Here is a 15,897-nt window from a genome sequence, read left to right as displayed (position 1 = left end):
TTATTTTAAAAAAACTGAAACAAATAGCACTGTTGGCTGTTTTCACTAACATTCCTAAGCTCTGATCCTTCCAGTGTTCAGTTATGAATGGCTTCAGCATGTCACTATATTCACGTTTCTTGTGTTCCCAAGGTAACTAGGTATTGTGCTACAAGCTAACAGTCCTGTCCTATATGTTTTCTCTTACTTATCTTTTTAAAAATATTATACTTCTTTTCTCTTCCCTAGTGGAAGCATTTAGAGCAGCTGAAAATATTGTGATGACAATCAACATTAAAATGACAGCAGTCATCATCCATACATTATGGATGAGCTGATGCACTGCTAGAGCAGTTATGAGGGCCAGTCTTACTTTCCTAAGTGTTGGTGTGAGGACACATGTCGCCCATCAACACAGATCAGCCCTAGAGACCTTCTGTGCTATCCATCCACAGAGAGCCAAGAGAAAGGACGACTGTTACTCTTCTTGGACTGGTCCTTAAGGAGTAGATTTACTTCGAGTTTGGAAGAAGTTTTAAGAGTAGACATCTGATTGTTACTAAGGAACACTTCCACATTATACTGTGGGAAATTTACTGTATATACCCATGTATAAGACTAGAAATCTTAGTCAAAAATTAACTCAAAAAACATGGTCTGCTTATCCAAGGATCAATGTATATATACTGTACTTTAACTTATTCATACACACACAGAGAGAGAGAGAGAGAGAGAGAGAGAGAGAGAGAAAGCAGCCATCTCCTTTCTCTGAATAGAGTGGTAAAAGGTGAGAGCTTAGTCCATCCTGGGAACACAAAAAAGAAGCATGGATCCCCTCGACTCTGTCATCCAGCCAGCCTTTAGTGTGAGCACACACAGTAATGCCTGCCAGAATTTTCTAAGTTCTTTTGCATCATTTTCCTTTGCATCATTCTTTACATCATGCCCCTAAGTTTTACCCTTGATGTATCCATAGGTCATATTAAAGTCCATAATTTTAGTTCCAAAAAACCTGCCCTTATATATGAGGCCAACGTATAGTCAAGTATATATGGTAATATTTCCTAAAGAGCTTTTGAGCTTTCTGTATTGTATCATGTGATTTCTAAATAACCACAAGTTTACATCTTATTTCTTTTAGAAGTATCACCACAGCGTGCCTACTTGCAAATTAATCTAGTTATTGACATATAGCATTTCTAGAGAACCTCCATGTCTGTTTATAAGTGAATTAACTTGCTGACAGGTGAGGCATTGTGTGGCTCATGAAACATGGCGCCATGTTTACTTGCAGCTGAATGTGGCATTTGGTTACACCAAAGGACAACCTGGTGCACTTACATGCAAGCAAGCTTTGCTAACAGTTAGAGATGACACTGGGGTTCCTGAAAAACAGCTGCTGCTTAGCTTCATTTTTGAGCAGGAAGACCAACTAGCTCAATGTAAATGAACAACTAGCATGTGAAACCCCACCCTGAGCGATAATTCCAAAACAACAGAATTAAACATGCAACAGAAGCCAGTATTCTGGAAACATTAAAATGGATAAAGCAGCATCACAAAGAAATGCTTCATCAGTTTATGCTCAACTTTCATTAAATAAAAATATATAGAGGTCCAGTTTCCTTTGTCCAAAATGCTTGAGACCAGAGGTGTTTGGGGTTTTTCCCCGAGCTTGGAATATTTGCATATACATAATGATATATTTTGGAGATTGGAGTCAAGTCTAAATATGCAATTCATTTATATTTCATATACACCTTATATACATAGCCTGAAAGCAATTTTATACATAATATTTTAAATAATTTTGTGCATGAAGCAAAGTTTGTACAGTGCGCCCTTTCCTTATGCAGGAGATCTGTTCCAGACCCCCCCCCCCCATGTAAGGGAAATACCATGTATGGTGGAACCCCATTAAAAATAATGGGGCTTGTGCCTGCGGTGTGGCACAGTGCGGATGCCATCGACGGGCACATCATTTCCTCTTAACACGCATAGCTTTCAGCATATGCCGAAAGCTGTGTATAGCGCACCCATGTATGAGACGGGCACGCTGTAAATGCTGAACCAGCAGAAAGCAAAAGTGTCACTATCTCAGCCACCCATATGGGCAATTTTGGACTTAGGAGTATTTCAAATTTCCGATATCCAGATAAGGGATATGAATATGCTGTGTCTGGATCTAATTAATACAGTTACATGTAATTTAGTAAAATCACAGAAGTATAACAGATAATCACCTTGAACCCACTCTACAGTAGTGCTATTCTGAAATTATTGTTCTTCAGGGTATTAAAAAAAGTCATTGTATTCGGAAATAAATCTCTTTCAGATGGGTGAAAAATTAGCAGAGCCCTCATTAAATTGATCTTAAGGCTTTTTAAAATCAGTGGGACAAATTAGTTTAAAGGGATTTTAAAGGGATTTAGGTATGCTGCTATTTCTGTTGACTGGAGATACTGCTGTGGGTTTCATCGCTCTTGCTTCCCTGTTTTTGTTAGTAGATTTTAAGCTTATCTGTCCTAGAAGTGCTGTCTAGGAAGAAACAAAAGATGGGGTTCTGATGATTCTAAACAGTGGCCTGAGGTCGCAAGTTGCGTGATCACAACACAGAAATAAGAATATATTTTAGAATATTAAATATGATGAGTTGGGGTAGTGGGTTGACTCTGTTGGTGGCTGGTTTTATCTTTTTGTGGTCACCTTGGCCATAAACTCTCCTTAGGTTTCCAGACCCCAGATTTGAAGTCATCTTTCAGACCTTCCAGCAATCTTCCTTCTCCTTGCCTTGAATTCACATGCTACCTCTCAAAGGAGAGGCACCTCTTTTAAATTAAAAACCCCTGTAATCTGCTACTTGGCTTTCCGTTCCCCATTCTTTAGGTTCTTAATTCTCAGGCTGTTGTCCTAAGTGACAGGATGAGAGAAAGGAATGAAGGACAAGTACTGGTGGAAGATTCCATTTTGCAACTCTGAATGGACCCCTGCTTCTGCTTCTGTAGTCCCAAGGCCAAAGCCTGGCCAGCGCATTCAGAGAATGATTAAATCCCAGAAAAGGAGTGAAATGGGAACTATGGAGTAGCTCTCCTTGCTATAGCACATTGAGTCTTTGTAAGTTTGGTTAGGGTGGTTGTTTAGCAGTTTACAGGAAATTCTTGCAATGAAAGGAATGAGTCACATGAGAGTCCTTTTGTGTCCAACAAGCAATTTTTTCTTTCAACTCTTGATTCACAAATAGAGGATCTTGTGACAAAGCCAGAGGCCTGTCAGTGTATGCTTTCTTTACTCCTCTGCCCCTTTGAGGAGCAAAGTGGTAACATGCTGTTTTAAACAGGTTGACACAATGCAAATAAATCCATGAAAGGAGACAGGGCTACTGCTTTCTACAGATGGTGTTATCCTGAGTGCAGGATGGCTCACAATACACATCCACACTTTAGTACAAATTGGTGTGGGAGGGAGAAGGGAGAGAACATTCAGACTTGGGACTGCTAGACAGGAATGAAACTGTGTCAAATGAGTCTCCATAATTAAAGGAAACTTCATGACTGAGAAAGTAGACCAAGTCTACAAGAGCTTATGCTACAACATCTTCCATACAATTAGTCCCAAATGTGTTACAAGATCCCTTTGCATATTGATATCCCAGACTAACACAGATATGTCTCTTAATGCTTAAATGGGGAGTATTCTCCAGGCTTGGTTTGCTTCCACATATGAAAAACAATTGAGGCCCAATCTTTATTCTGAGAAATAAGTCCAGATTTTTGCAACAGACACTCTTATTCTTAATCCATAGTCTCTCCATCGCTTGGATTTTGCTGAATACTTCAGCAAACTGAAATCTAATGAGAGTTGCTTTAGATGACCTTAAAAGACCAGTCAGTCAGTGGGAGAAGTGTGGTTGGAGGCAGAGCCACACAAGGAGAACAGCAAGAGCAGATCTATACAGAGAGGAAAGAAATGGAGGGAAAAATAGGGCATACCTTCCGAGATTTCACAGATGAAAACTGGGACATGTGACCAAGCAACATGGCCAAGATGACAAAATGTATTAATGATGAAGAACATTTCTTTTCCCACCTGCTGATTTAACTGAGCACCAAATATTTTCAATTTAGCACTATAAACTCAATTGTAGCAATTGAAACAAGTTGAGGAAAAAGGAGGAAAATGAGAGGAGAAGACAGAAGTGGAACTGTTTCTCTGAACAGTAAGTTGGCAAAGATTAATTGGGACTGTCCCTGTCAAATTGGGACAATTGAACAATATGCGAGTGTAGTGTGTAATCTGCTAAACTTTTTTAAAAATCTACCGCAGTACTGAATTTGCTAGAGTCCTAGATCAAGCCATTATAGTAGGCCTTTAGTATCTACTGTGGTTTGGTTCCAGGATCTCCCATGGATACAAAAATCCATGGATGCTCAAGTCCCATTATAAACAATGGCATAGTAAAATGGATTCCTCTCTACAAAATCGTAAAATCAAGAGTTGCTTTTTGGAACTTTAAAATAATATTTTCAAGCTGTGGATGGTTGAATGCATGGATACAGAGGGCCCAACTGTATTGCCTCAACCCTTCCTATCTGTAATTGATGCGGTGGGAATAAGAATAAGAATAATAACTATTTTACAGAGTAATCTATCTTTACAAGAATATTGTCAGGATAATTTTGAACCAACCTGAACCACTTTCAACACTTCCAACATGCTATAGGAGTGCCTCTATTAATTGAGATAAGAAATAAGTACAAGAGAAGGTCCTTTCTTGAAAACCATATGCTTTCACTGACACTCTCTCATAATGTGACCAAATCTAACCTGCTAGTATAGCCTGCAGTTTCCAATTATTTTGGATGGTGGACTCAGTGTTTATTTACTTTTACAAATTTAGAATGTATTTCAAAATAATTCAAAATGAGTTGTTGTCATTGTTGTTGTTGTGTCATTTCTGACTTATGACAACACTAAGGTGAATCTCTCACAGGGTTTTCTTGGCAGAAGTTGCTTGGAGGGGATTTGTCTTTTCCTTCCTTTGAGGCTAAAAGAGTGTGACTTGCCTAAGGTCACTCAGTGAGTTTCCATGGTAGAGTGGGGTTTGAACCCTGGTCTCCCAGTGTCCTAGTCCAACACTGAAACCACTGTTCGGTGCTGGCTCTCAAAAACAACCAAATCAATTTAAAACAGTCAACATAAAACTCTCAAGGAATAAAACAAATCACAACTAATAACAGCAGCCAAAGAGGCCCAACTCCATATACTTGATATTAAATATGATGATCCAGTAAGGAAAAAAGTAAGCATAACTTAAAGGCTTTGTCTTCATTTTGTGATGGAACTTTGTGCCTTAAATATTTCACTTATATGAGTTGATCTTGTAAAGATTTGGCTAACTCTAAAGTCACAACTCTGGAGACATCCGTCTGGTATCAAATGGAGCATGGAGACCAAAGATTTTAAATACTCAAGTTACACAATCTGACGACCAGACATTTAGCCAGAGCTACAACTTAATACCCTTGTCGACAATTAGTTTTATGGGACAGCCACTTTGAAGAGAGGATGGAACATGATGTGCCACTTCCCTCCCCCGTCCCCAGTGTGGACTGCCAGGAAATCCCAATGTTTCTAGTCAGTGCTCCCTCCACACTCTATTTGGCAACTGAGGCCAGAGGATAGATACAGCCTGGCTGTCTCCATGTTTGATCCGTAACAGTTTGGTGAAAGGCAGAGGAGCAGAACAAGATAATTGGCATAGAAAATAGCCTCCTGCTTCAAAGCTACCTGGATGTTGTGATCGTTCTTCCTGAGTAGTCAAAAATGTCAGGGGTTTGAACAGCAAGCAATGGCTATAAAACAAGGTTAGCTTTTGTCCCTTCCTGCCAAGGACAAAAAAGAAGCACCCTTTACATCTGCAAGGGGTAACAGACATGATAAAGAAGGGAGCAGTGGCACAGTCCTCCAGATAAACAAGCTCCCCAGAATTTGAAATTAGGCTTCGGTTTAGTGAGTACACCCAGAAATACCAGTTTCTCCTGGGATCCATTTCCAGGCATGCAGTTGTATGAATGGTGACTACACTAGTATCCAAGTTACAAGAAACACAATACCCCCTCCCCACTTGCTTTCTGGGACACATACAACTAATAAATCTATTGCATTATAAGCTTTCATGTACCACAGTCTACTTCATCTGATGCAGGGATCTGGCATGTGTGCACATAGATATACGGGACAATGAAATGCAAGAAACAAAATCCCAGGATAAAACTGAACAATTTATGATCTTGAATCTTTTGAAGAAAAGATACTACTAAGAGTATCATTTCCTGGATCTGGCTGAGATTATCAGCTGGCTTGTGACTCAAGGAATATTTCAGACAGAGTGGCACTAGTCAGGAACAGCTCACAAGAATCACCTCATCCTGCACCCACATGACAGTGGGCACTGCACCAATGTACAAAAATATGTTCTGGACCCCTCCAAAAGTCTGGAATGTGGAATTAGATTTCTACATAGAATGCTTTTGTTGTTGTACCCAAACTGAGTAAACAACAAGAGACACAAATTACTATAAAAGATCAATTATATAGAATAAGATGTCATCCTCAAAAAAAATTCTAACTTCAGGCTAGATACAGGAGATTGAGAGACAACTGTTCACTACCACATTTTACAGAATCTTCTCTAAAGATCCTACTGATTAATATCTGAAGGAACTACAAAAATTACTCAGAGACCCCAAACTGGGCACCTTTATCTGCCTCCCAAAATACACAAGGGAATCCAGGAAGACCTTTTATCTCACACATTAGAACCTTCACTGTTGGGGTATCTGGATATAGGGACTCAATTCTCTGGATAAGGGGTCTCAATTCTTAGATAAAATGCCACCAATACTCCAAGCTATGTTAAGAATGTATCTGATTTCCTAAGGTAAATGCAATCCACCCACAACCTCCCTGAGAACACCATCCTAGCCACTATGGATGTAGAATCCCTATACACTAACATCCCACACCAGGATGGACTACAAGCCATCATGAATACCATCTTGAATGAGGCTACACAAAACCAAGCCTCCAAATGCCTCCCACTTTAAACTGACTAATGACTACTTTATAGAATAATATATATTTCCAAGTCAATGGCACTGCCATGACACTTGCTTGACATCACATTATGCAAGCATCTTCCTAGCTGACCTAGAACAACATTTCCTCACATGCAACCCGAAACCTCTCTTCTGCCTATGATTTCTTGATGACAACTTTATAATTTGGCCACACGGAAAGCAATAACTTGAGAAGTTCTGCTAGGGAACTCAGCAACTTCCACCCTACCATCAGCCTGAGCCTGATGTATTGCTTACACCAGGCCTGCACAACATGTGGTCCACGGTCCGCATGCGGCCTGCCAAAGGATTTTGATCAGCCTGCAAGGATGTGGAATGATATCAAGGCTCTTCGGCTGCTTGGCCTCCTCCTGCAGAGAGGGCCATGCAGAAGATGTGATATATGCCACCCTATGCAAGCAATGTCTTTCTACACTCCACATTAGACCAATAGGACAGTCTCTATGCAAGAGGATAAATGAACATAAATCTGACATTAGAAATGGCTGTATCCAAAAACCAGTTACAGAACATTTCAGGACATACAGTAAGTGATTTACATATTGCTGTCCTTAAACAAGAAAATTACAAACAAGACTAGAAAGAGAAACAGCTGAATTGAATTATATTCTCTAATGCCAATCCTTTAGCAAACATAGGAAAAAAAATTGGCTTGAAGGCACACTACTTAGATTCCTTGCTACTGTACAAATAACAAAAGGGATTTTCTCAGAGAGAGTTTTGAACCCAGGGAAGCTGACTTTTGGTAAGCCGATAGATTTATTGCTTTCACACATCAACACTAAGGCTGCATCTGCACTGCAGAAAAAAATCCAGTTTGTTACCACATTAAATGCCATGGCTTAATGCCATGGAATTCTGGGAATTGTAGTTTATTTTGGCAACAGAGCTCTGCTTCAACCAACAATTCCATAGCACTGAAAATTCTTGTGCACTGATAACTGAGTATGCTTCAGGAGACAATTCCAGAGCATCCCGAAATTCCAGAGCACTGAGCCACACCACTTAAAGTAGTATCAAACTGGATTATTTCTGCAGTGTGCATGGAGCCTAACTGACAACTGTAAACATGTGAAAAACCTGTTTCACATTATGCATCCATTTGAAAATTTAAGGCAAGGGTTATGATTTGCATTTTTCTAGATCCTATTACATTCTGCCCCACTGCCACAACTGTGTAAATATGCTTTCTAACCTGAAGCTTTAATATCACTCTGTATTGTATCTGAATGTGGGTTTATACTGTATCCACAAAAACCCATACTAAAATAAATACCTGTTAGTTTTATAAGTGCTGCCACATTTTTTTCTCCCCCTCTCTTCCTCCTTTTTATCTTTCTACTGTGGTTTACATTCTTGAAAAGGGAGATGGGGAGGGTGATCTAAATTTGCATCCCATTTCAATTGTTAGTCCAGATTTACACATCTCTGGATCAAGTTTGCTTGATCCAGGATGGCTTAAGTCACAAGAGAAAGCAATCCTAATCTTGCATTTGCACTTGAAGTTCTCCAAGGTCGGAGTGTCTAATATATCCAGACTGTGGAGGAAAGGAAAGGACAGTCAATATTTGCTGCTCTTCTTATCCTTTCCTTTGAGCTATTTCCCTCTTGTCGGTCACTTCAGGCCTCTTTGGTATGATCAGGAACTGGGAGGGGAAATGTCTGGTCCACTTACCTCACTCATAGCCCCCCCCCTTTTAAAACCAAAGTAAGAAACACAAAGGTTGGTGTAAGTTTCCACGAGGGGCAGAGCGTGGGTCTCACTCTGACTTCCTAATTTCAGAGAGAGAAGCTAAACTTCCATATGGTCCTTGAGCACAGTCTCCATGTTACTGTAGTGTTTAGGGCCGTTCTTGGAACAAAAAAAGTAAGAAGTAAAACAAACAGATGTGTACATTTCTAAAAATGTAGTGTCACGAAGCCTGAATATGTGCACTTTAAAGGCACCTCTGCTGCATCTATTAATTTTCCACACAAAGAGCCAGCAAAGACCAGCAGCTTGGATTATAGCAAAAAACAAGCAAACCAAACATGATTTTTATAGATAAGTAGGTGGAAAGACAAAAGATTTATGAACTGCTGGAAAAGCAGGGAAATCTCTATGGTTGTATGTGTTTTACGGATTATGATGGCTATAAAACTTTATTTATCTCAGAGGCTCATAGGACATCTAAAACATTCAGATAACAAAATACTTTTGATAAATGAGCAGAACTTCCTCCAAGCTTTGTTTCTTTGCTGGTGTTTGTAGTGAATAACGATTAGCAGGATAATTTGAAATTGGGAGGTTACATAACAGGACATTAATTAATTAATTAATTAATTAATTAATTAATTAAAATATTGTGCCTCTTGCCTGATGTGTAACGGATTGAGCCTGGGTTTGAAGAAAAGTGACTATTGTGTGAAACAAACAGCTTCATTTATATACCCCTTCATACTGAACTAGTAGCGTCTAAGTGGTTTACAACTGTAAGATAATTGCCCCCAACAATCTGGGTACTCATTTTTGTGACCTCAGAAGGATGCAAGCTTGAGTCAAGCTTGAGCCCCCTAACTGGGATTGAATCGAACTTTATGGTTTGAGTGAGTAGCTACAGTACAGGCATTTAACCACTGCAGGAGAGGCATTTAACCACTGCAGTACAGGCACTTAACCACTGCGCCATATATTTTACTATGTGTAAAATACAGCGGGACCTCCCCTTGTGCGGAGGATCTGTTCCAGATCACCCCACGTAAGGGGAAACCCACGCATGCTCGCACCCCATTGGAAACAATGGGGCGCATGCTCATGGCTCACGGCGGTAGGCACGCCATTACTTTCATTGTAGCATGGCTTCCGTGTAAGCTGGAAGCCACGTATAGTACACCAGCATATGGCGTGGGCGCACTGTATAAAGTTTCTGGAACACTGTCAAAAGATTTTCATTTAGTGTGTTTTCTGTATCTCTTATTAATCCATCCCTTTCCTCCCTACATTGACAGGTATGATTTTATAGAGATCCGGGATGGAGACAGTGAAACTGCTGACCTTCTGGGCAAGCACTGTGGAAACATTGCTCCCCCTACCATCACCTCATCCGGCCCTTCCTTGTATATTAAGTTTACTTCAGACTATGCCCGTCAGGGTGCTGGCTTTTCTCTGCGCTATGAGATCTACAAAACAGGTAAGTGTCTAAATGTACAGGGAGACACAACTCTTTTATTGTCTATCCTCTACTGAGTTTTTAATGTATGCTTAGTTTGTGTTATAATATTTTTCCTTTTCTTTGTGCTGATGGAATAACTATATGTATGTATTTGATTTACTCTATATACTCATATGTAAGTCCATAAGTTTTAGTGAAAAAAATTGATTCTAAACACTTGAGTTGACTTATCCATGGATCAATGTAAGTACTGCACTTTAACTCTCATAAAAAAATGGAATCATCCCCTGATGAAAGGCAAGAACATAATCTGTCCTGTAAGCCTTGACCCACCTCTCTTTCATCCATGAAGCCTTTAGTGTGAGCACAAACAGTTATGCCTGCTGGATTTTTGTACGTTCTTTGACGTTGTTTTTCTTTGCTTCATCCTTTAGATTCTTGTTACATGTCCCTAGATTTTACCCTCAACTTATTCACAGGTCATATCAAAATCCATAATTTTGGCCCCAAAACCTGCCCTCAACTGATACAATTTATAGTCAATTTATAGTCAAGTACATATGATATAGCCTGCCTTTTCTACTTATGCAGGAGCCAAGGCAGTCTATAGCACTTAAAAAAAACAAAATACAGTTAAAGGTAAACAAGAGGTTTAAAAATTAAATAACAATACAATTAAAAACAAGATTAAAACAAGATAAAAATATTCATAATGAGAAACTTGTACTGATGATCAATAGGAGAGATTATTGGTCAGAACTGAAGGCATGTGTTGAAGCAACCCTAGTGAAGCTAAGGAATTGGCTTTGGCCAGAGTATGGATGGAAGACTATATTGGATCCCTCTATCTGTTCCTCATGGAAGTACCTCATGGAAGAAATGTGGTGTTCTAATGTAATTTCCACAGTAATTTCTAAGGAGTGCATGTGTGTCCGGTAAATTATCAAATCTTGATGTGTTATCCAAAAGGATAAAAATGAAGAGATTAGTAAGGTTATAGAGCCAGTCCATCAACGTTATTGGTTACTTTCCCAACAGACACTACAGATTTCTGTAATGTTTTTGCTCTCGAATACACATTCATGAACTGATTTTGACCAAAGATAATACAGTACCTGGACTTAATACTGACGTCTTATGTTTTTGTGCAAATTTGAGGCTGTTCAGCAACCTTTACCCCTTTCCCCAGAAAACTGCTACAAATATTGTACCAGTCAAGCTTTTATTTCCTTCAAATTGTAAGTGAAATCATCAACATCAAACTATGCAACTCCATTTAATTTTCTAGTAAAAAAATAAAACTCTTTCCCCCACCCCACAGTTTTTTTGTTTGTTTTTACTTCCTTAAAGAAAGCCCTAAAGTATGTCACAAGCTAAAGTTGTTTTGTTTGTTTGTTTAAAAATATCTGCTTTTTAGTGTCCTGGGAAGTGTAAGCTTTGTGTCTTGAGATATTCTTTGTTGTTGACTCAGCTGGTGAGCTGGTAGTCTGACCCTAGAAATTCACTTCAGTTTGAAGCTAGCAGATGCTTTTGAGCAGACCAACGCCAATTGTCCCGTAACCAGCACACCATATTTATGCAGGCCCTAGGCAGTAGAAGGGAACTTTGAGAGCTACAAAGTCAAAGATTATGCACCACTTAAGTCCTCAGTTGTTCAGCCACCTTGAATCCCATTTTGGGAGAAAGGTAAAATTTAAATATCATAGGTAGATAGGTTAGATTGAAAATTCAGTCTTTGCTCAGAAAGACAACATCTTCACTGCAGAATTAATGGAGTTGACACCACTTTAATGACTGTGGCTCAATACTATGAAATTTGGGGATTTGTAGTTTTGTAAGATATTTAGTTTTGCCCGTCAGAGAGCTCTGCTGCCCCATTAAACTACAGATCCCAGGATTTTTTTTTTTAATTAATATTTATTGAAGTTTCAACATTTAAAAACAAATAAAGAAAGCTATTTATAACCAATGCTTATAATATTCAACAGTTTACACCATACAAACCTTGTCTTTAGTACTTCCTAACCTTCAGTTCTTTTCTGCTTATTTATACATAAATTCATCCTTGCTTAATATGGCCCAACAATAATTCAAAGTCATTATTATGTACATATTTATCCCCTTCTTCTTATCCTACCTAGCCATGGTCTCTGGCTGCTTCGCCGGTAGGGGCTCTGCCTTAAAAATAGATGGCCTTGGGATCTACATAGCATTTATCCCTTCATTAAGTTTCCTAAGTCATTAAGCCAATAGTAACAGATACAAAATATACAATAGAGAGGGCATATATCATCTATAATATTCCTACTCCCACTACTACATTTCTTCCCCATTGTTCTTGAAGAGATTTTATGACAATGGTCCAGTCTTCTCTGTTCTTGCTTTGTGATTCATTACGAAGAGCCTCTGACAGTTTATCCATTTCCATCATATCAAGTAATTTATAGGTCCAATCTTCTTTGCGAGGAGTCATTTTGGATTTCCAATTACGTGCATATATTATTCTTGCTGCTGACAACATATAAAAAATTATTTTGCCACATTTCTTTTCCAAGCCAAAGTCTATTATGTTCAACAAGAATACATCAGGTGAAAACTTAAGTCTTACATCTATAAGTTTTTTAATTTCAAAATATATCATTTTCCAGAAGTTAACTGCATGCTCACATGTCCACCACATGTGATAAAGAGTTCCCTGAATTTTCCCACATTTCCAACATAAATTATTACTACAATTATACATTTTACTTATTTTTACTGGAGTTAAATACCAACGGTAAAAGATTTTGTAGTAACTTTCTCTAATGCTTTGACTGCAAGTATATCTAATTCTTTTTTTCCAGGAGTATTCCCATTGATCTAGAGGGATCACCACATCAAAATTTCTCGCCCATTTAATCATATTATCTTTGATTAACTCATCTTCCATTTGATGGGCCAAGATACATTTATACAGCCTTGATATTGGTGCCCTCTTATCTGATAATAGTTCTGCCTCCAGATTTGAGTCGGTATTGCCTATCCCCCCTTGTTTCTGATCCATACTGAAGCGTTCCCGCAGCTGTCTGTAGAAGAACCATGAAATATCAAGGCCTTGATTTAAAAGGCTTTCATGAGTTTTAATCTGATATTTCCCATCCCGCAAAACTAATAAGTCTTTATAATAGATCCATTCATCTTTTTTACTACTATATTTGAAAAAGGCTTCCTGTGGGGATGCCCACATTGGGATTTTATCACAAATTAGCCTTTTATACTTTTTCCATATCCTTAATAGAGGTCCTCTTACAAAATGGTTACTGACATCCCTATTTGCTCTTTCTTTATCATAGAAAAGGAACACATGCCAACCAAACCTCAAGTTAGTGTGTTCCAAGTTTAATAAATCTTCATCCGTTAAACTTATCCATTCTTTCAACCACAATAGGCATGATACCTCAAAGTAGATTCTCAGGTTAGGCATGGCGAGTCCTCCCCTTTCACCTACATCTTGTAGGTATTTCATCTTTATTCTAGGTTTTTTACCTTTCCATACAAACTTTGAGAGACCCTTTTCCCACTCTTTAAATGGTTTCTCGTTTGTGATTACTGGTATTGTTTGAAACAAAAATAGGAACTTAGGGAGAATATTCATCTTTATAACTGATATCCTTCCCAATAATGATAAGCTCAGATCTTTCCATCTTTTTAAATCTTTTTTAACACAATCCCACAAATTCCCATAGTTATTAGCGAATAATTCTGAATTTTTATTTGTGATCCAAATTCCTAAATATTTGATTTTTTTATGCCAGATCCCAGGATTTGATAGGATGGAGCCATGCCATTTAAAGCGATGTCAAACTGCATTTGTTCTGCAGTATGGCAGTAGCCTGGGTCTCAACACTGCCTAGCTGTTTAGAAGCCCTGTGGAGTGTTGAAGCAAATGTTGTGTATCAGTGATGGCTCTGCAGTATCTGATGACTAAGGAAGGTTTTGGTTGGCCATTGGTAGGCTGAGGCAATACTATTCCAGAGGAGGCCAGGGGTTTAACTCCCCACTCAGCCATAGAAATCCATTGGGTGCCTGTAAGCAAATCATTCTTTCTCAGCTTCAGAGGAGGTAAAGGCAACTTCCCTGCAACAAATCTTGCAACAAAGCCCCATGATAGGCTTGCCTTAGTCATGAAGATGCACAGCAACAACAAAAACAACAACAACAAGAGCTCAGGCTGAACAAAGTTGAGATTTTTTCCTCCTCGCTGTACAAAAGAATCTCCTTATGCTATTAAGTCTAACATTCCTTGTACAAATCCTCCGCCCCCGTGCTTGCCCCATTTCCAAAACTGTTTCATCAACACTTCCGAGAAGGTAAAACATTTCAGTGCCATACTGACACTATATTTTGATTTCTGCCTTGGCATGAGAAGCAAGCTTCTTCATTAAATGATCTCATATATTCCGCAACTACAAACAGTATATCTTTTTCTCTGTTGCATATATGAAAAGCTTGTTAAAGCCAAGGCTAAGTGAAAATTGTTCTCTCTTGGATCTGCACAGAGCTTGCCCCCTCTCCCCTCCTGTGAATATGTGATTCAAGCACTGATCAATAGCCTTGTGTTTCCTCTTTTCAAGAAGCCAAGGGTTTTGTAACTGGTGTAATGCTGGCTTAAACGGGCTGCTGTTGGCAGTGCCATCAAGGGAACAAGACGGGCGCCTCTTGAGCGCCACACAAGAGGAACTATTCATAATGCCTTTTAAAATACAGAACTATTCTTGGGGGAAAGTACGGGTTGGGGGTGGGAGATAATTTAGAAGCCTTTTAAAAAATTGCCCTGTCTAAATATTTGTCAGATTGGTGAGTGTGGGGATGAGAATTTTTGAGAAATAAAAATAGGTCTTGTTTAGCACTGGCAAGGCGTAGGCGAGACAATGTTTTTGTGTGCTCCTGGAGAGCCCTGGCTGCGTCTTGCATGAGGAGAGTGGGGCCAAGCTCTTGGTCACATGAACTAGCTGCCAGCCCAAATTCCACTGTTAACATCTCAGATGGAAACACATAGAAGATTTACATCACCTCTGGAACAGAAAATAAATACCATGAAGGAACTGACCAGAAAAGGGGAGGGGGAAGTAGCAAGGAGGGGCAGAAACAGTTTCTTTTACTTTACCCAAACGGCTTAATGAGGTATGGAAGCATAAATGCAAAAGAGCACATTGATTATTCAAGCACACACACATACACAGAGTCATATCTGCACAATCTGTTTGTAGCTAGATGTTCAAAAATGCACAGGAGCAGCAGATTTTACACAAATGTGTCCACCTTCTTTTTTTTTACCTTTAGGGTGAGGATGGCAATGGCAAATGCCCCCTGAAGAAACTTGCCAAGAAAATCTTAGGATAGGTTTGCCTTAAGGTCATCATATGTCAGCTTAGAGGCACACAACAGCAGTAGGGAACTACAGCTGCACCTCTTCTTGGGGAGAGCAGGCCTGGCCACAGTAGTTCATGCCTTAATTACCTCCTGTTTAGACTACTGTAATGTGTGGGACTGCCCTTGAAAAATGTTTAGGTAGTACAAAATGCTGCAGCCAAACTCTTGTCAGGTGTGCATTTTAGAGACCTCATAATCCCGGTCTTACAAGAACT

General features: G+C 39.2%; 1 protein-coding gene across 2 annotated transcripts in view; it reads left to right on the top strand.

The window, feature by feature from the left end:
* NRP2 (neuropilin 2) overlaps window positions 1-15,897 on the top strand; it is a 229,475-nt gene that overhangs the window by 85,195 nt on the left and 128,383 nt on the right. For both annotated transcript variants that reach the window (XM_089519341.1, XM_089519342.1), the window contains exon 3: window positions 10,107-10,288. In XM_089519341.1, coding sequence (XP_089375467.1) covers window positions 10,107-10,288 — 182 coding nt within the window. The remainder of the gene's footprint in view (window positions 1-10,106; window positions 10,289-15,897) is intronic.

This window comes from Sceloporus occidentalis, unplaced genomic scaffold, assembly GCF_023333645.1.
Source record: "Sceloporus occidentalis isolate IW3139 unplaced genomic scaffold, rSceOcc1.0.p SCAF_4, whole genome shotgun sequence".
In the NCBI taxonomy this organism is placed as follows: Eukaryota; Metazoa; Chordata; class Lepidosauria; order Squamata; family Phrynosomatidae; genus Sceloporus; species Sceloporus occidentalis.
This window is presented reverse-complemented; position numbering and strand designations above follow the sequence as displayed.